At 35.8% G+C, this 19,471-nt stretch overlaps 3 protein-coding genes across 3 annotated transcripts; all 3 read right to left on the reverse strand.

The window, feature by feature from the left end:
* Window positions 1-1,394: 1,394 nt before the first annotated feature.
* On the reverse strand, window positions 1,395-4,673 carry LOC18026128. The gene is made up of 6 exons (XM_024160542.1): window positions 4,623-4,673; window positions 3,078-3,212; window positions 2,549-2,843; window positions 2,268-2,434; window positions 1,880-2,032; window positions 1,395-1,748 (listed from the first exon to the last, which is right to left on the reverse strand). The coding sequence occupies exons 1-6, from the start codon at window positions 4,671-4,673 to the stop codon at window positions 1,395-1,397; spliced, it is 1,155 nt and encodes a 384-aa protein (XP_024016310.1).
* Window positions 4,674-6,535: 1,862 nt separating this feature from the next.
* Window positions 6,536-9,239, reverse strand: LOC18026129 (erlin-2-B). Its single transcript, XM_024160719.1, is given in 10 exon segments — window positions 6,536-6,809; window positions 6,887-6,995; window positions 7,129-7,179; window positions 7,181-7,329; window positions 7,453-7,599; window positions 7,832-7,990; window positions 8,089-8,148; window positions 8,226-8,293; window positions 8,385-8,481; window positions 8,916-9,239. Coding segments are annotated over 10 exon segments (1,062 nt in total). The 5' UTR covers window positions 9,033-9,239; the 3' UTR covers window positions 6,536-6,704.
* An 8,613-nt stretch (window positions 9,240-17,852) lies between these two features.
* Window positions 17,853-19,262, reverse strand: LOC112089786. Its single transcript, XM_024160543.1, has 2 exons — window positions 18,974-19,262; window positions 17,853-18,862 (listed from the first exon to the last, which is right to left on the reverse strand). The coding sequence occupies exons 1-2, from the start codon at window positions 19,260-19,262 to the stop codon at window positions 17,853-17,855; spliced, it is 1,299 nt and encodes a 432-aa protein (XP_024016311.1).
* Window positions 19,263-19,471: the final 209 nt, after the last annotated feature.

The raw sequence follows: 19,471 nt of genomic DNA on the forward strand, positions 1-19,471 counted from the left end.
CTCATCCCTTGCCCTGATATCTTATCCTTCTTCGAATGAACCAAGTTGATCTCATCCACTTGTTTTCTATTTTCTATTTTCTATTTTCTAGTGGCCATAGCATATCCCTTAACATAGAATTAAAAAAGAAACTATATTATATATTCAATTTATTACTTCTGCAAAATTAATTAATTTGGAAGGTATTGCTACGATCTCATTATCTCTTAGCGATGAGTTCTCTTAATACTTGCACACAATTAGGGTTAATGAGCCCCAAACGTATCCGAATACAGACCTGAAAAGTATCTCCGCGATGAGTTTTCTTAATACTTGCACACAATTAGGGTTAATTAGCCCCAAAAGTATCCGAATACAGACCTGAAATAAACTACCAACTTTATAATTTTAAAATGTTAATGAAATTATTTCATGTTTTGCCGACAATTTTGGCCTATAAAACTTTGTTGATCGTTAGAGGGAACAAATTCCAAATAAGATTATAGGCTCTGATTGGTGCCTCTTGGAAAAGATTCTAAATGCTGAACCCTTTGATTACATCCTTTATCTTGTAGTTATTAAAGCAATACACGGGAGAAAAAAATATCTTAACCAAACAAAAAAGTACAGAAAACAGCATTACAAAAAATAATGGTGGTATTTTGTTTGTGCTATTGCAATAGGTGGTACAAGGTGTATAATTGTATATAATGGTAGTACAAATTTCTACTAAAAAATTGTGTAGTAGTACGATATATCCTTTGATGGTTTTACTACTTTTATTTTAGACATATTTTTTTGTTAACTCTAATAACTTTATAAACAAATTTTATTTGTAATATCTTTCACCTTTTATATTGAAATATAACCAATCAGATCGCATATTCGTACCTTCATCTCGTATTGTATTGCCATTTCTTACTATTTATAATTAAACTATTTTTTTAGTTTTCTGCTTTTAATTGCACCGCCATTTTCTCCGGTCAATTTTTTGTGCAACTATACCACTATTTTAAATTATTTGCTAGAGTGGATATTTCAATTTGTTTCATAAAACTGAAAAATTGATAGTTCAGTTAGAAGTATAGATTAATTTTAAATTTTTGTGCTAAACAAATTATCATAACTCTAAACCAATTATGATTCAATTATCTTCAAATAATATATACACATTTTTAATTTACAATTCATTACCATGAATTACTAAAAATACATTAAAATCTTAAAATCTATCTTTATGAAATAAGGAAAAAAAAACTATAGAATAAACAAACGAAGGGAGTATAAACCCACACACATTAATTATTATTACTAATTTATTTTTCATAGAAAAAAATATCTCAGTGTATTATTTCTTCACTTCTATTTGAATTAAAAAACAGGCGCCAAAAAAACGAAACCGTAAATTTGGTATCTTACGGGAACTCAAAGTTAAGTTCTTTCCCTCTTTTGGTGGCAAGGTAAGGGATTAGCTTTACAATCATGTCACCTTGAAGAGTAGGCAATTCAGCATCTAAAGGGATACGTTGAAGCATCATGGATTTGTTTAATCTTTCGTACTTTTTCATCATTGTAGTCACTTCCTCTCTCTCTTTATTGAAGATCGATTTCCACGAGTCATCCCGGAATTGAGTCGTCTTTTTCGCTCTGGCCAATGCACGGCGCAAGACCCCGATGGCTTCCCCTACTTGCCCTTCTGATTCCAAGCTTTCCGCTAAGTGTTTTCCGCTCTTTAGCTCGTGTAAAGCTCCCAATGTCGATACATAATCCTGCTTTGATCAAAATCATGAGAACTTAACTCTGATTCACGCATCTACTCAAGCTTTCAAGCTTTGGTGAGATTATGAGGGGCGAGTGACTCGTTTATTAAAGCAAAAGACTGCGACAAACAGGAACTTACCAAAAAGCAGGACGAGAGCTCTTTAACTTGAATGCTGGTTTTTGATAAGAGAGAAGCATTAGCTTCATCAACAAATTGCGAGACACCGTAATGGAGTTTTGCCAGTAGACTTGCACTCGTCCCCTTTTCTTTGGCCTTACTTGCCGTCACAGCCTGTTTTCAAAATGTTCAGCAGATTGATTTAAGGGATTAAAGTACGAAACTAAGATTTATGGACAAACCCCTAATACGTTCGGATAAACGTAAAAGTATTTATTTGTGAACAAGTGATAGTTTGTTCAAGTAACAATCGAAATATAATACTTAATTATATAGCTAAAAGTGACAGTTTTGGATGATGATACCCTTCAGTCACAATCTGGTGGAAGCAAAATGAGAAAACACTGACCTGTCCTTCTGCTAAACAGAGGAGACTCAAAGAGGAGCAAACCGAGGATGTTAATTCGGGAAGCTTCTCGATAGGCACCCAAGGTGAATAATCAGGGTGACGTATCTTACATAGATAGTCAAAAACACCAGCGGCTTCTCTATAAGCCTTTGTGGATCCAACCATATCTGCTTTTAATCAACATAAAGTAAGTTATTACCCCGTTCTAGAGAAAGAAACATCAATATAAGCCCGTGCCAAAAAGAAGAAGAAGGTTATTTAGTGAGAAAAAGAAAGATAACCTGTGGAGATTAACACCATTGCTTTCTCCCTGAGCTTTAGAGCGTAGATAAATAGTATCATATGAAGCTCAAACATCATATTATTAACTTGGAAGAATGTTGGAGATTTTTTACGCTGAAATATACTCGCAAGGCTTAGACCATTCGAAGACTTGCAATTTAAGTTCAAGGCACTGCTCCATCGTATCCTGAGATTTTTAATGAAACGAATGCTGATGTCATGATTACAAGGCTTATTCAGGTTGTCTATCAAATTTTGGAGTAAAAGAAGGTACGCTTCAATTCTAACAAGATCCTGAAAAGAAAGAAACAAAAACAAGAATATATGTAAATAAATAAAAAAAATCTCCAAGCAAAATATCAGAAGAACAAATACTTGTTGCTTTTTGGACTATAGAGTCAGAAGCTCATGAGTAAATAAATAGGGTTATTAGAAAGAATAAAATAACAAAATTAAACAGCCCTCTAACGTTGAGTAAGAAACAAAACCCTTAAAAGTTCATATGCTTTTCAAATTTTTTTTTTTTACCTCTTTAACAATAGCCTCAATTCCATGGAAGCTTCTGTTGATGGAATCCTCCGGTTGTTTACGGTTCAGGCTTATGTTTTTAAGCTGAGAGTTCGTTTTCTTTTCCTTAAACTTCAATATATTCCACAAAACAATCTGTTGAAAACCAGTTCAATGTTGTTAATCTCTATATTGTTAATCTCTCGAACATTAATCACTATCTAACACTACTAACAATGAAACAATCAAAGACAACATAAATACTAGAAATCGACTAATTTCAGCAAAACTCACAAAGAGATTCGAAGGAAAGAGATAAAAAAATTTTAAAAGTCTACCTTTTTCGTTTTAGGTATGGGAATATAGTAACGCAACATCCTCTTCGTCTAATGATGTAACTCGTGGACGATAACAACACACAAGAAAAGAACATCCAGTAGAGATAAGGACAAAGATTTCGGATTTGCTTCCTTTTCGATGTATTTATATAACCGGAGAAATAATTGACTCATCCTATCTTATACAGGAGAGGGAGATAAGGATATTAATTAAACGAAGCTATTTTTTTTTAGAAAATTATTTTCATGAGGGTTTGTTTACATAAAATAATTCGATTGTGATTCAATCTGTGGAAAACGAAATAAAATAAAAGAAAAATGATTGTCAGCTACACAGAGTATAGGGCAACACATGGCTACACATCCGAAGTATTGAAATGCATCTAAAACTACACTAACTATATGGTTAACATGACAGACATGTATGAACTAAATGGTGTTATGTTGCCAACATCATGAACCAATATATGACGACAAATGTACTCAAAACTACACGAACTAATTTAGCAAAAAACTACACGACTATATTTATAATAGAAAAATTTATATAGAAATATGTATATGTGTCTATATATATTATAGTATAATAATCTCTGAAAGTTATTCTTTTAGTTAAATAAATTATTTAAAAATTATAGTTATATAAAATTAAAATGAAATTGATTATCAATGTTCAACAATTTGTATATTGTATGTTTATGTGCTTTCAAAACATATTGGTAATTTTCTTGGTTATATGTATAGCAACATACTTAAATTAGCACATTTTTAATTTAAAATATTTTTACGTAGAGTTATTATAATATAAGTGACAAATATGTCAAATAAAAATATTTTCTAATTTAATTATTTTATTATACATATAGGCAAGAAAATTACCAAGATGTTTGAAAGCACATAAACATAAAATATACAAATTTTTGACCATTGATAACTAATTTAATTTTAATTTTATATAACTATAATTTTAAATACTATATTTAACTAAAAGAATAACTTTCTATAGATTATTATACTATAATATATATATATATAGAGATACATATTTTATAAATTTTTCTATTATAAATATGGTTCGTGTAGTTTTTTGCTAAATTACTTCGTGTAGTTTTGAGTACATTTATCGTCATATATTGGTTCGTGATGTTGGCAACATAACACCATTTAGTTCATACATGTCTGTCATGTTAACCATATAGTTGGTGTAGTTTTAGATGCATTTAAATACTTCGGATGTGTAGCCATGTGTTGCCCTATACTCTGTGTAGCTGACAATCATTTTTCCTAAAATAAAAGTGGAGTTCAAACAGTGAGCTAACTCGAAAGTGCGAAAGAGACAAAATACTAGCTCGTGAAGTCTAATCAAAATCAAAATAGATGCTGAAAGTTTTTTTGTTTTTTTGTTCTTTTTTTTTGTCAACTTTTTGTTTTTTTGTTCTTTTTGTTGAAAGTTACATTTGTTATTTTTATTATTATAAAATCGAGTCCATGTTGAAACGGTTTAACTAATAGGAATTGGTTTTCCGGTTAAGTCTAACCAAAATCTAACCGGGAATGGGAGCCAAAGCAAATAATTGATCGAGGACGAAGTCCAAAAAATTAGGTGGAATAAACGGTATCTCATATAGTTGTTGAATCTGATTGGTTATAATCTCCCTCTTGTGGGCATTAGGCCTGGGCATTCGGGTATTCGGATCGGTTCCGGATCCTACCCGATCGGTTCCGGATCTTTCGGGTAGAGGACTTTTCTACCCATATAGGTACCGAAATGTTTTCGGTTCGGTTCCGGTTCGGTACCTATCGGTTTCGGTTCGGTTCTGGGTACCCGAAATATATATATTTATATATTTTATTTAAAAAGACTTATCATGACCGTAAGCGTTTGTTTAGCTTTATTTAAAAGACTTTACTCGAACCTATAATCTGTACCGTTCGTTAACTGCCTTAGTTTATAGATTTAATTTAGATAGATAGGAATTTTTATTCGATCTTGGTTAGTGAAGCTGCTCTTACCATCTTGACCGTTCGTTAGAGTGACTTTGTTTACAGACGTTTTCCTAATAAGTACGATCTTGACCGTTCGTCAGTATGACTTTTGTTTTTGTATTTTTTTCGGCTAAATGTATGACTTTTGTTTACATATAGACTTTTTATCGGACAGAGTACTATTTTGTTTACTTTTGGTGTAATGAACCGAAATCAATCTCTTTTTGATTATTTAAATTTCAAAATTCACACATAACCGATCTCAATTGGTATGCGTAAACTAAAACAAGTAGTACATAATAATAACATAAAACAACAACAATTATGTGAAAGTCATATCGAGCATTTTTCTCACGGATGTTTATTAATATTATTGCCATGTCATCGATATAAAATAAAAGAGAAAGAGGGGTTATATTCTAGATTAGATCATGGAGAAACTAGGCAAGTTTGTGTCGGTTGCTTGCTTGTTCGATTCTGGTCTTATGTTTCTATTTGTCCATCTACTTCAAAACCGTATTTCGGTTATTAGTTTCTGCTCGAAGCCCTTTGCGATTAGAACCCTTCTTATCTTCGAAATGCTGATTCGGATTCTATTTTAGCATCACTCATGAACTCCATACTAATTCTGAAAGTTTGATATTTTCCACTTGGATTTTTTTTTTGTACAAACAAAAAGAGGAACCATAGCCAAAAGGCCCAAATCCATCCACAGACTAACCTTTAAATCATTTTTCTAAACTTAAAAAGTGATTTACCAATTCAACTATGTACTAGCTCATCATTCAAAATTATAAACTTTTCAGCATCATGAGTTCAGATATAACGGGTAAAAGATTCACCAACCAAATATGGTTTATGGTTTATGGTCTAAGGATCCTAGAAATTATGGACTTTAATCCGATACTTTTTTTTTTATTACCCAAAACACAAGTGTCAAAATCTCAAACCACTACACTTAAAAACCTTAAATTTGTACAACCTAACCAACGTTAAAATCAAGCACATGTTAAAGCCAAATTATCTACCAAATTAGCCCTCAAATAATTAATTTCTCTAACGGCCAAGTCTTATTACACACTAACAATAGAAGCGTAGACTGATTTATAAAATAGAGAATATTTGTAACCACATCTTTGATACGCCGTGGAGCTTTGAATCTGATAAATAGGTTAAATTATAATACGAACAAGCTTTAGTCCCAATTAGGAGAGAGAGTTGCAGTAAAATGATCTCCACAACAAGATAAGCGTCCAAATTTCACTACTAGGTTATGCGATAACAAAAAGAGTTTTTTTTTTTCGTTTTTAAGGAGTGACATGTTCTATGAATCAGTGGCCATATCCAAGTTTCCATCGTTAAATTTGTCTTTTGTCGAATGATTCAGGAAATTCCCAAGCAGCCTTTGATCCAACACCATGTTAGGTACCTGCACAGTATAGATATATTTACTTCTTTAGAACAGCAGAAACAGAGAAATAAGAGGAGAGAATAAGAAATGAAAACCTTATCCCCGAAGAACATTTTGGTGTTACGAGCAATGGCATCGATGAACTTTAGTTCGAGAAATTCAGGAGTGAGCTTCAACTTGTTTGCTTCAGCTTCTCTCAGTACACTTGAGACATTGATCAGATTTTTTTTTTAAAAAAGTAAACATTAGACCCATATATTCTGTTGTTCTATGTTCTTTGTTTGTTTATTCTTCAGAAAAAAAAAATAAATAAATGAGAATTAAGACTGGTAATTACCGGTAGTAATCTGCATCCGCAAGACTCTTTTGACGATCCAGATACATCTGCTTCTCTCCTTGAACTGTCTTTCTCAGTCAGCTTCTGTTGCATTAGAATCTTGCTAACATTGGCGTTCTTCTCGGCTTCACTAATGGCCATTATTTTCTTTGTATCTGCCTCTTTCTCAGCAACTCTTTATTTCTCAATAGCAATCAAGACCTTCAAAAATCATTACATTCCAACTGAGTTCTGTATTACTAAACAGGATCCTATTTATCATGCATTATAACAGAATTGGAAATATGAGCAAACCAGAGGGGGTCAAATAAAAAAAGAGTGTACCTTAGTACGTTCCTCTTCCATTTGCTCAAAGTTGCGCCTCACACTCTCTGGGATCTTCGGCTTTGTGACACGCACGCTAATAATCTCAATTCCTGGAGCATAACGTGTGCAATCAGCCTGAAGAGCCTCTTTCATTCGCTCATCAATCTGAAACACATTTAATTGAGTGAAATTACTTATCATTGTCATTGTCGAGACATCAAACACAATGTAAACATTATCCAAAAGAAAGCTTCATTCACTGCTATGAACCTGTCGATAAGACGAGCATAATATTCGAACTGAATTTCGAACAGCAATGACAATCTTATAAACAGTTAACATCGAAGCTTATATGTTTCCGTTAAGGTTACTACGGCTTCCCAATCTACTCAAGTACCTGGTCAAAGATGTCAATGTAGACTTGCTGAAGCGAATAGGAGCTGCAAAACTGGTTGATCTCATGGTGAATCTTATCATATATCCATGTGTTGTCATAGTCCACACCATAGTTGAGCAAAGTGTCATAGACATAATCCTTACGCAGTCGATTAACAACCTAAAATCATTTTACTCGGGTCAATACATGTAATTAAGATCAACAAACTGAAAACAGTGGGAAGTGCTAGCAGAGAAACCAATATATTAGGGACTTACTTCTATCTTCTCAAAGGTAATCATGACACCTCCTTTGGTACCACATGGTATATCCTTCACCTAAGGGCACACAAGATTAAATAGTTAAAAAAGCTACAATCTAAACACATCCAAGCTCTTTATGGTATAAGACTCACTTGATCTGTTTGGAGAGTAACTTGAACAGGCTCGTAGTTAGTAATGAAAGGGAGCTTCAGTTGAAAACCTGAAGCAACAAAAGGTGTTTCAAATCGGAAAACAGCAGAAGAACGAAACCGTGATAACACTGAGAAAAGGGGGATAACTAGTAATAATACCAGGCTCTGTAATGATGTTCAGAAGAGCACCACCTCTCCAATACGCTCCAACGTAACCTTCAGGAACTTGGTGCACCAACGATGAAGGAAACATAACCTGCTAACCCATTACACAAAGTAAAAAAATCTTTCTCAAAAACCATGATAAAAGTGAAAATTGACAACCAAATTATGTAAAATGAACTACTCGACAGCAACACAGAGCAAGATCAATCAAAACTTATGGAAGAAAAACGAAATCAGTAATGAGTTTCTTTGTCTCCCAAACAGGTATCTAAACATGTGTGGTTACAAACACACCAATCTACAAAACTAAAACGAAGCAAAAAACAAAAACTTTGGTTGAAGAAAATATAAAGTCATCAACTTTAAGTCAACTACGTGTACAAAGGTCCAACATTGCGATCGAGGGTATACTCAAAATCAAAGGAAGTATCTAAACATGTTAAGGAGAAACAGATTCAGTAAAGGATTAAAAAGTAGGAAGCGTGTATAAACAACAACGAATCTTTAATAAGAGATGACATATACCAAAGCGGCGATGGCGATGAAAACACCAAACGCAATGAAAATCGAAGACACGTCGCCTCCGGGTTCACCGACGGGAGGACGGTGACGGGTTTCAGTTCTACGTTGCTGAGGATCCATGGAGAAATTTGGTTGAACGGGTTTGTTCAGTGGAAAATTGGAAAACTTGGAAAGGGGTTTTTGATTCAATGAGGAACAAGTACAAATGGGGTTTTTATATAGTGTAGGAGGAAAGACCGTAACTTTGTGTGTGAGATTGGTATCGGACCGTTGGATGGAGTAGGGTTAATGGGTCACGGGTCGGGTTACTTGACTGAAGAAGTCACTGCAGTCCCGATTTCTGTTCCAAAACCTACTACACCTGCAACAGAAACACCGGAGGTCGTTTCTCCCGCTCCTACTCCAACCGCCGATAATGAGAAGATTGAAACTGCTGATAAGGCTCCGAATCCTCTTCTGCTTGTAAGGCAGGTTTAAGCTTTAGTGTTGTTCTGTAGTTTTGGCGACAATAATGGTAGATAAGATTCAAAACATTTCTTCTGTAGTTTTTTTCTTACAAAGAGAGACACGATCGTTGGGAAGTGAAACCTAAACGTAGTGAATTTTTAACTCGTCGTTATGCATCGTATATTCAAGTCATCGTGAACGAAAAGGTGATGTTTGTCCTGTTAAACTTGTAACACATTTCTAACTCTAAGTGCGTTAGAATGTAGTTTAACCAATGCAAAGAATGTTAAAACCAATGCATTTATCCCAAAAGACGCTTCTGCGTCGGTTTGTTTCAAGCAACGAGATGAATCAAACTAGTCTGACAAATACGAGTTAATCTCACAAACTAAACAGCATTGCAAAACAACGAGACAGCACTTCCTTGATCAGACTGTCTCTCATTTAATCTTCTTCTTTAAGGAGTTCCCCGAGGGCGTCGAGGAATTCTTTCAAATCAAATGGACCCTCCGTCATCTGTTCATATACCATAATAATAAATAATAATGCATACTTACGTTGTCTGCCTCTTCTCTTCCTCACAGGTTCTGATTTTCTGTCCAGTTCACGCATCTTTTCTCACATTGTAGTACTTGCTCTTACTGCTGTGAATTTAAGGTTTGTCTAATTTCTCTGTTCCAGTCTAGGATTTTGTTTGTAAAAGTCATTCTTGCTGACGTTTATGAAATTCCACCAATCTATGGGACTTTTATATTTTGTTCCATTGGGAGAAGAGTAGTTGATTTTATTATTAAAAATACTAAAAAAATGCATCAAATTTATATTTATAGATCCTACTACATCACGTTCTGAGCAATAAAATGGGAAGGTACAATAGAAAACAACATGTAGGAAGGTTCAATTACGGTCACAGTTTTGTTATTGGAGCCATCCAAAACAGGTAATCCTCTTGGACAAAGTTACTCTGTTAATGGGAAACGATTTGGGTCTTTCTTGTAATACTTGAATTGACTGTTTTGGATACTCTGTTCAGCACTTAATAGTTAGTTTGAGTGATAATCTGATGAACATTTGTTTAAAATGTATGAAACAGATGATTTCTTCTCAGACATTCTCATTCCTTTGTCTGGAAATGAACATACTTTTCGAAGGAAAAAGTACCATCATCTTCAACCCGCCGAATCAGCTGCTTGTGTTGGTCAAGTTAGAGAGTTCATTCCAGATGAATTTGTTAAGCACTCAAGAGATTAAGAAATGAGGTAATAAGAGTGATATATTTAAAGCAACAAATGCTCACAAAGAAAAGAGGAAGAAGCTTAAAGACAATCTTCAAGTTCCGGTAAAATGTTAATCCTTCAACTCTTAGATCGTTGTCATCTCATAAATGGTGCAGTTTTGTTCTGAAAAGCCAAATGAATAATATTGGTTAGTATTAATTACTAGATAAGGACCCGCCTGATAGGCGGGTAAAAATTGAAAACTAATATTAAAATTCATTTTAAATTATTCAAAAATAATTTTTGATAACCCCTAGTTAAAAAATTATCTAATGTTAAATAATTGGCTGGATTCGTTATTTTTTTGACAATATGTTGTACCTGAAAAAAGATTCAGAAAAGTAGTAAAAAAAATTTTCATAGATTGATACAATTAAACTTTCTATTCATAAAGTAATACACGTAGATTAAATACTTTCTATTCATAAAGTATTAATAGATTGATACCATTATAAATACACATATATTGAAAAGAGTATTAATTAAAAGACGCATATATTAGATTGAAAATATTAGACTTTCTCTTATGAAAAACATACCTCTCGGAATTAAAGATTTATATTTGAAAGTGGCTGCAACTTTTTGTAAGTCTTAGCGTATAATCAAATTTTTAGGATTGTGTTTTTGTGATTGATATAACATTATGAGAGAGTATATACCTTTATATAAGGGTAATTATTTCTAATTTTTGGGGGTTTATGATTTCTAAGAAAAGAAAAATTCTTTCAATCCTTTTTAGTTTATGAATTTGTTTTGTAAATTATTTTTAGCGTATAATCAAATTTTTAGGATTTTGTTTTTGTGATTGATGTAAAATTATGAGAGAGTAGATGCATTTATGTAAGGGTGATTATTTCTAATTTTTTAGAGTTTATGATTTCTAAGAAAAGTAAAATTCTTTCAATCCTTTTTAGTTTATGGATTTTTTTTGTAAATTTTGTTTTCTGGAAAAAATTTTCCTTTTTGAAAAAATTTTAATCCTTTTTCGTTTATGATTTACTTTTATGATTTTCCTTTTTGGTTATTACTAAAGAAAATAATTTAGTTTATGAATTTTTTTTTGTAAATATATTTTCTGGAGAAAAAATTTCCTTTTTTGAAAAAACTTTTAATCTTTTTGGGTTTATGATTTAACTTTTTTGATTATTACTAAAGAAAATATTTTTTCTAAATTTGTAATTTTAGAGTTTTCCTTTTCGTTAATAATTTTAATAATTTAATAAATAAAATTTTTTTTGACACATGTCAACATCCTAAAGCACCAAACTGTCACTTGTCAACATCTGGTGAGTTAGCAACTTTGAAAGTTGATACTTTATATAATAAGATAATATAAAATATAAAAAAACCTTTCATATTCCTTTTAGGAAAACTTGTATACATAAATTTAAATTCTCAAAATTATATAATAAATAGATGAAAATATTTAGTTTAAAGCTATAGTAAATGATGTATATATTAAGAAATTAATATGGGTAAATTGGGTCATAAAATGGGTCAAATTGATGGGTGGATATGCTGATGTGTCACTTTTTTAGAGAGGAAGTGACTCAACTTGTACTTTATATAGATAGATTTGCTGTAGAAAAAGAAAATAAAATACAAAGGTGGAAATGATAACTGAAACTGTATTTTTATGTATGCAGGATTTTAAAAGGCTTGATCGCTTGACGTTCTTCAATAGAGTGATTGGAGCCTCAAATTGGTGAGGTATGTTCTTTGCTTGGTGATCTATTTATATAGATTGATGAAGTTGACGATAGGTTAAATAAAAGATTGATTGTCAAGTTATTTTGAAATAATGGAAGATCTTCGGAGGTTGTTTTAGAATCGAATATTAGTTAATATCCTTTAATATTTGGATGTGGGTTATGGAATGTCGAGATTTTAGGTGTTGTTGTTATCTTAAAATGTTCATCCGGATATATACGAAAGTAATATTCTATTTTCTGTTTTTTTAAAGATTGCCAAAAAGATAATTCATCCACTCTCCATACCTAAGAAAGATTTTAAACCATATGCAAAATCAAATCATAAGTTGCAAACCGGTTTGGATGACTTTGGTTTGTTTTAAGTGATTAGATCCGCGTTTTTTTCCAAGTATTGGGTCGGGTTTTTTTAAAAGCTGAGTTAACTCAGTCAACTCGGTCGATTATACCCCAAATTAAACATGTGTCCAAACAGATTTTCTTCATTATTTGGCATAGATCGTAAATATTGTCTTTTTCTGAGTATTTTGTTAAATAGACTTCTTAAATAATAATATTGTAGAGATATAATACCAACAAACTCAGATCTGAAATGAAATCAAATCGTAACAACAACACGCGTCTCACCATACTAAAAAAACCAGAACGAACGAACACATCAGCATACAAGTTGCTTTTATTTTGCACGAAAATAACAGAATATTACATTTATGGTGACAAATTGTCAAAATACATTTTCATCTGAAAATTGTGGGATCATTTGTTTTTGCCTTTGGAAAGCCTTCGAGACGGGGGTGGGGATTTAGGTATACGATCTGGAATACCTCGGACCTTATCGCAATGTTTTAGGCAGAATCCCTTCCACCCTGCAGGTACATGAAAATTAGCACCAAGAACGCGCCTATGGATTGTCGTCAGGTGATCAAGATGGCCTGTTTCTTCTGCACCATAACCACCCAAACACATTAATTACACATATGTACTATAGTGTCAAGGTTTGTAAAGTGGTCATTTGTCTTATCAATTCGGATAATCCCAACTTAATACAATATTGGATCGTGGTGAAGGTTTGTAAGGTTTTAAAACTTGCGATAATTTAATTAGTTTTGAACTAAAAGCAATCCAAATTGTATCGAATCGATGTTAGGTTTGTTACTCCGTTTTTTTGGTTCAAACTGACAAAAACTCAAAATTTCGGATTAAACATTTCTAAATAGACCAAGCTAATAAAGTAATATAGCGATGACATTTTTTTTTTTTTTTGAACATCTTTTGGATTAATAGGAATGGTGTTACACCATTCAATCGTCCGAAGAATACAAAAAAAGCATTAAGATACCGAAAGCTAGACAAAGTCTTAAAAAAAACATAGAAGATAAAAACAGAGGGCTAAGGTCTCTCAGACTGCAAAATTGAGTTTAGCCACCGAGGAGCTCCAGTCGCAACATAGGATTGCATCCTTCTTCTGTCTCTTGTAACACTTGAAGCGATCAAAGAGGCTGGAGTATTGGCATGGTAAGGCTCATACACTACCTTCCATTGTCGAAAAGCCGAAAGAGCCGAGAAGATATCATCACTGATATGTCTAAAACTTGGCCAAAGAGGCGACTGAGAGACCAATCTTGTGACATTCTTCGAGTTTATCGCAAAAACAACATTAATGCATTTATGATGCTTCATGCAATCTATTGCCCACAAGAGACAATGTACTTGAACTTCAAGGAGAGAATTTAGATTACTAAATGCTCTTCGACTATGAAGAAGTACCTTTCCAGATGAGTCACGAAGAATCCAAGATGCACCAGAAAGCCGTTTGACAGGGGACCAAGAGAAGCCGATATTACATTTTAACCAGGGAGGTTCAGGCCGCTTCCATTTACGAGGACATTGTGAAGAAGAGCTTGATACACCATTAATTCCTGATTCTATGGTGGAGTTAACCCTTTGAGCTAGAAACCACTGATCAGCGTCTGCAAAAATCTTCTTGATTGTCAATGGAGCGGCATAAACTTGCCCTTCAAAAACCATTTTGTTTCGATTCTTCCATAGGATCCAAAGAATCCACAGGAAAACTCGTCGAATGTCCAGAGGAATGGAGTAGTTCTTGTAAGTGTTAAGAAGATAACTGAAGTTTACCGCAGTGGAAGAAGCATGGAAACCATTTGGAGGCGAAGGGAAGTTGGAGAGAGCCCATATTTGACGAGCCAATGGACAGACAAACAAGATATGATTTACAGATTCTCCTTCAGATCCGCATATTTGACATCGAGAATCACATTTGACACCTCTAGAATGAAGGGCATCACTCAAGGCTCGCCAAAGAAAGGACTTGATTTTGGGAGAAGTTTTGAGGTCCCAAATCTTTGATTTCAAAGGATTAATGGAGGGAAGTTGGTTAGCTTCTTGGAAGGATGAGGCTAAGAAAGACTGAGATGCCAGAGTATAGGCTGATTTAACCGTAAAGATGCCATTTCGTGAAGGCGTCCATGTCCAGAAATCATTACAATCCACGAGGGGCTTTGTTGTGCAGATTCGAGCAACATCATCTGGATAGAAAGGATCTTGTAATAGATCACGATTCCAATCACGTCTGGTAGCATCAATGAGTTGAGAAACCCGCATATCAACATTAACAAGGCAATTCTTCATTAAGGGGGGGGGGGGGGGGGCTCCATCTCTCGCCATCCCACAGCCATGAATCAATCCAAACAAGTTTAGAACGCCCATTTCCAATACGTGGAGCTAACCCTTGACGAAGGAGATCCCGACCAAAAACGATACTTCGCCAGGCGAAGGATGGTTTAGAACCAAGAGGAGAGGAGAGAAAATCTCCATCTGGAAAGTAACGGCTTTGGTAGAGCTTGGCAAACAAGCAAGTAGGATTGGAAAGAAGTCGTCAAGCTTGTTTTGCAAGCAACGCTTGATTAAAGGACTCCAAATCTCGAAAGCCAAGCCCACCTTTGTCTTTTGGCAAACAGAGTTTATTCCAATGAATCTTTTTACGAGACTCACCAGAACTCCACCAGAAATCAGCCATAGCCGTCGAGAGAGATTTACAAGTCTGCTTTGGCAAACGGAAACAGGACATGGCATGAAGGGGCAGAGCCATTGCCACAGCTTTAAGCAGAACTTCCTTTCCACCGAAGGAGAGATACCTAGAATTCCAACCCGAGAATCTGGACTTGAGCTTTTTGGAGATGTAAGAAAACAGCTCCGTCTTAGAAGAAATGAAACTCTCCGGTAGGCCAAGATAGGAATTAGTACCACCCTCTTGTGTAATACCAAACAAGTCCTTGATTTCGTCTTTCAGAGAAGTAGAGACACGAGTGCCAAAAGTGATGTAAGACTTATCAAGATTTATACGTTGGCCTGTAGCATTGCAATATGTGGTCAAGATGTCTTGAAGCTTGCGGCACTGATCCACATCGGCTTTGCAAACAAACAAACTATCGTCGGCAAATAAGAGGTGGGATATAGCAGGTCCATGAGAAGAGAATTGAATGCCTGATAACTCACCCGAATTCACAGCCTTGTCTATCAAGAATGAAAGACCCTCCGTACATAGAGCAAAGAGAAATGGGGAGATGGGATCACCTTGACGAATTCCTTTCTGTGGAAAGAGAAGACCATGAGGAGAACCATTGAGCAGCACCGAGTATGACACCGTAGATATACAGGTCATAATCCAAGAGATCCACTGAGGGTGAAAGCCAAAACCATGTAAAACCTATTCGATATACCTCCACTCAATTCTGTCAAAAGCCTTCGACATATCGGACTTGATAATCAAGTAAGATTGTGAGATGGTTGGGAGAGTATGAAGGCTATGGACAAGCTCATGAGCTATTAAAATGTTGTCCGTGATCAGGCGATTAGCAATGAAGGCTGACTGAGCAGGCGAGATCAATGAGTCCATAAAGGGTTGTAAGCGTTTCATGAGGATTTTTGAAACTGCTTTGTACATTACATAGCAAAGACTGATTGGACGAAGATGGGTCATCAGCCGTGGATTAGTAGTCTTTGGCAAGAGACATATCTGAGTAAAGTTCCATTCAGGAGGCAAGTCTCCAGTCTGGAAGAAACGATGTATCTCAGAAGAAACTTGAGAGCCCACAAGTGTCCAGAACTGTTGAAAGAAATGAGAAGACATTCCGTCAGCACCCGGGGCGCTTGAACCTTTAATGGAGAAGACCGCTGCTTTGATTTCTTCATCTGAAATAGGTTTAATTAATTGAGAGTTGATATCATCCGAGACTCGCTTAGGAAACGCTGAGAAATCAAAACCAGAGGAGGCACAGGACGTGGAAGCGAAGAGATTTTCATAATATTTAACCGCAATGTTTCCTTTAGCCTCTTCACTACGAGCTTCAATGCCTTTATCATCACAAAGGGTCTCAATATAGCTTCTTGAACGATCCATTCTGACAGCATTGTGGAAGTATTCCGTATTATTATCCCCCAAGCAAAGCCACTGATCTTTACTTTTTTGAGACCAATGAAGCTCCTCAAGCTTATAAGCTTCTATAAGCTGTCTTTTAAGATCATGGACTCTAAGCAACCGTGGAGAAGCAGAATATTCTTCCGCCTCCAGTTGTTGTTGTAAGGCGATGATATTGGATCTAGAGTTCAGTGATTCAGAACGCTTCCGTTTACCAATCTCTTTACGGCAATAAGACAAAGAGGAGAACACTGAAGAGGAAGACCGAAGTTGAGAGGAGTTCCAAGCAGAGGACACCGTCTCGCGAAAGGAAGGATAAAGAAGATATTTTTTATCAAACCTAAAGCGACCGCGGGATAATGGAGCATCCGGATCAGTATTAACAAAAACCGGCCGATGATCCGAGCCACGTTTATCCAGAAACACTTGCTTAGCTCGAGGGTAGAAATTAAGCCAAGCCTTATTGACAAAAAAAACAGTCAAGACGCGATTGAATCCAGTGAGTATGCCGCATGCCTGACCAAGTGAAAGCATTACCCGAACTAGGAAGTTCTTCAAAGCCACCGGATGTTATCATATCTACAAAAGGCTTGAAAAAGGAGTCACTACGAGAGGGGCCACCAATCTTTTCACCATTATGAAGGATTGCATTAAAATCCCCTATGAGACTCCAAGGCTGACGCATAGAGGTACTGATACGCATAATACGTTCCCACAAAATGTGTCTAGTATGTTCAATGGGATCTCCATAGATGCAAGAAAGAAACCAAGAGCCCTTATCCGAATACACCAAAACATCGATCATATTTTTATCAACATAGTTTACATCCAGCTGAACAGATTTTTTCCAGAAAAAAAGCCAAACCGCCACTTAAGCCGATAGGTTCTACCGTGATTACATTGTCAAACCCCAACCAAACTTTAAGATCAACCAAAATATCCCTACATTTTTTAGTCTCCATAAGAAAGAGGAACTCCGGAGAATAAGCAGAGCAAAATTCTCGGAGACGGGGAATCACCAGGTTCTGCGGACCACCAAGACCCTGGCAATTCCAGCTAATGAGTCGCGTCATTGGTTCAGTGGCCCTTCAGTAGGGACCACCTGAGAATTAGCATTCCTGCAAACTTTGGACTTGAGGGAGCGACCACCATGATCATCAGCTTTTCCTTTGTCAACACTCTTACGTTTCTTAGACGAAGTTGTAGATATCCTTGTAGCAGATGCAGAGACACTAGTACTGGTAGAGATACGGCGTCGAGGAGCTCTCTTTGGTGCAGAGCCAGAGGGACCAGCGTCAAGTGCAAACTGGGAAGGAGGTGGCATCTGAGATTGAAAGTTAAATATAATTTGAGCCTCTTTCAGTGATGCTTGTTGGACACGTAACAAGTCAAGATCAAAAGGATTGATCGCTGGAAAAGCAGAATTCATTAGCTTAGGAGCAGGAGAAGCTTTGTGTTCGTATCCAAAAACGATTCCTTTGCCTTTGTCTATGTCTTTAGTAGTAGCTGGTGGAGCTTGATTCTGTAGAATGGAACGTTCTGCAACCGGATTTATCTGAATGGAGGCAACAGTGGATTTAAGTCGTTCCTCAAAAAGGCGACGCTCAGAATCACTTGCAGAAGCTAAGTAAAGACGCATTTCTTGGAGAACATCTTCAGCAATGCGAGTATAGGATGGATTGGCAGGAGAAATCAACTGGTCCAGGACACCAAATAGAGGATCGCCAGGCTGGAGAACAGATGGTGGAGATGATTTGGAAGCAGAGGAAACGTCTGTTTTACTCTGAGGCGCAGAGGACTTGAGACTCTTGAAGATAGGACACTTGTCTTGAGCGTGGGTGAGTCGTTGACAAGTAAAACAACGCTTTTGAACTCGTTCGTAGTTGTAGAGAATGGTGACAGTTGTACCATCTGGGAGCTTGATGATTTTTGACCTACGAAGAGGCTTCGAGACATCAACCTTTACTTTAACTCGAACGTAATCTCGATTGTGAGGTTTATTGGGATCAAAAGCTACTTCAATCACCTCTCCGGCGAAGTCACCAAGCTTAGTGAGCGCTGGAGTAGTGTAGTAATTAACTGGTACGTTCCGAAGTTGGACTCACACGGTAAGGAATTGAAGATAGTCCGGCGGAGGCTGCTCAACCCAGCGTTCAATCACCAAGGACCAGTCGTTGTAGGTTTGTGCACCTTTGTTGAGGATATCCAGCAAGTCATTCTCATAATCAAAGATGAACTGAAATCGATCATTAGACAGAGCAAGGCCACAAACACGATCATACTTCTGCCACTTTCGAGGCATGTCAAGTATGAGGCTTGACATTCTTTGACAGTCGGGGTTTAGAGCGCGGCCAAGAATACTGAATTTACTTCGAACACAGGATTTGAATTCAGGGAGGTCTGGCATCTCATATGGTTCCTCGTCTTCTTCAGAGAGGAGGGAAAGTTTCTGGAGAGCAAGATCGATGTCTTTAGCCATCATGCAAAGGGAAAACAGGGAGAAATGATGATCAAATGAGTTGAAGGAAAGTAGAAAGTTGAAGTTTCTGTATGAGTTTTCTGGAAAAACAGGGGAGATGATGAAGATTTGAAGAAAAAGAGGTGGTGGGGAGCACAAAAGTGGAGAATATTGAAGAAATTTAGAAGGTGGAAACAGGAGGAATAAAGCTCCAGACTCGCTAAGGAGAC

Source organism: Eutrema salsugineum, unplaced genomic scaffold (genome assembly GCF_000478725.1).
Source record: "Eutrema salsugineum unplaced genomic scaffold, Eutsalg1_0 scaffold_11, whole genome shotgun sequence".
NCBI lineage: Eukaryota > Viridiplantae > Streptophyta > Magnoliopsida > Brassicales > Brassicaceae > Eutrema > Eutrema salsugineum.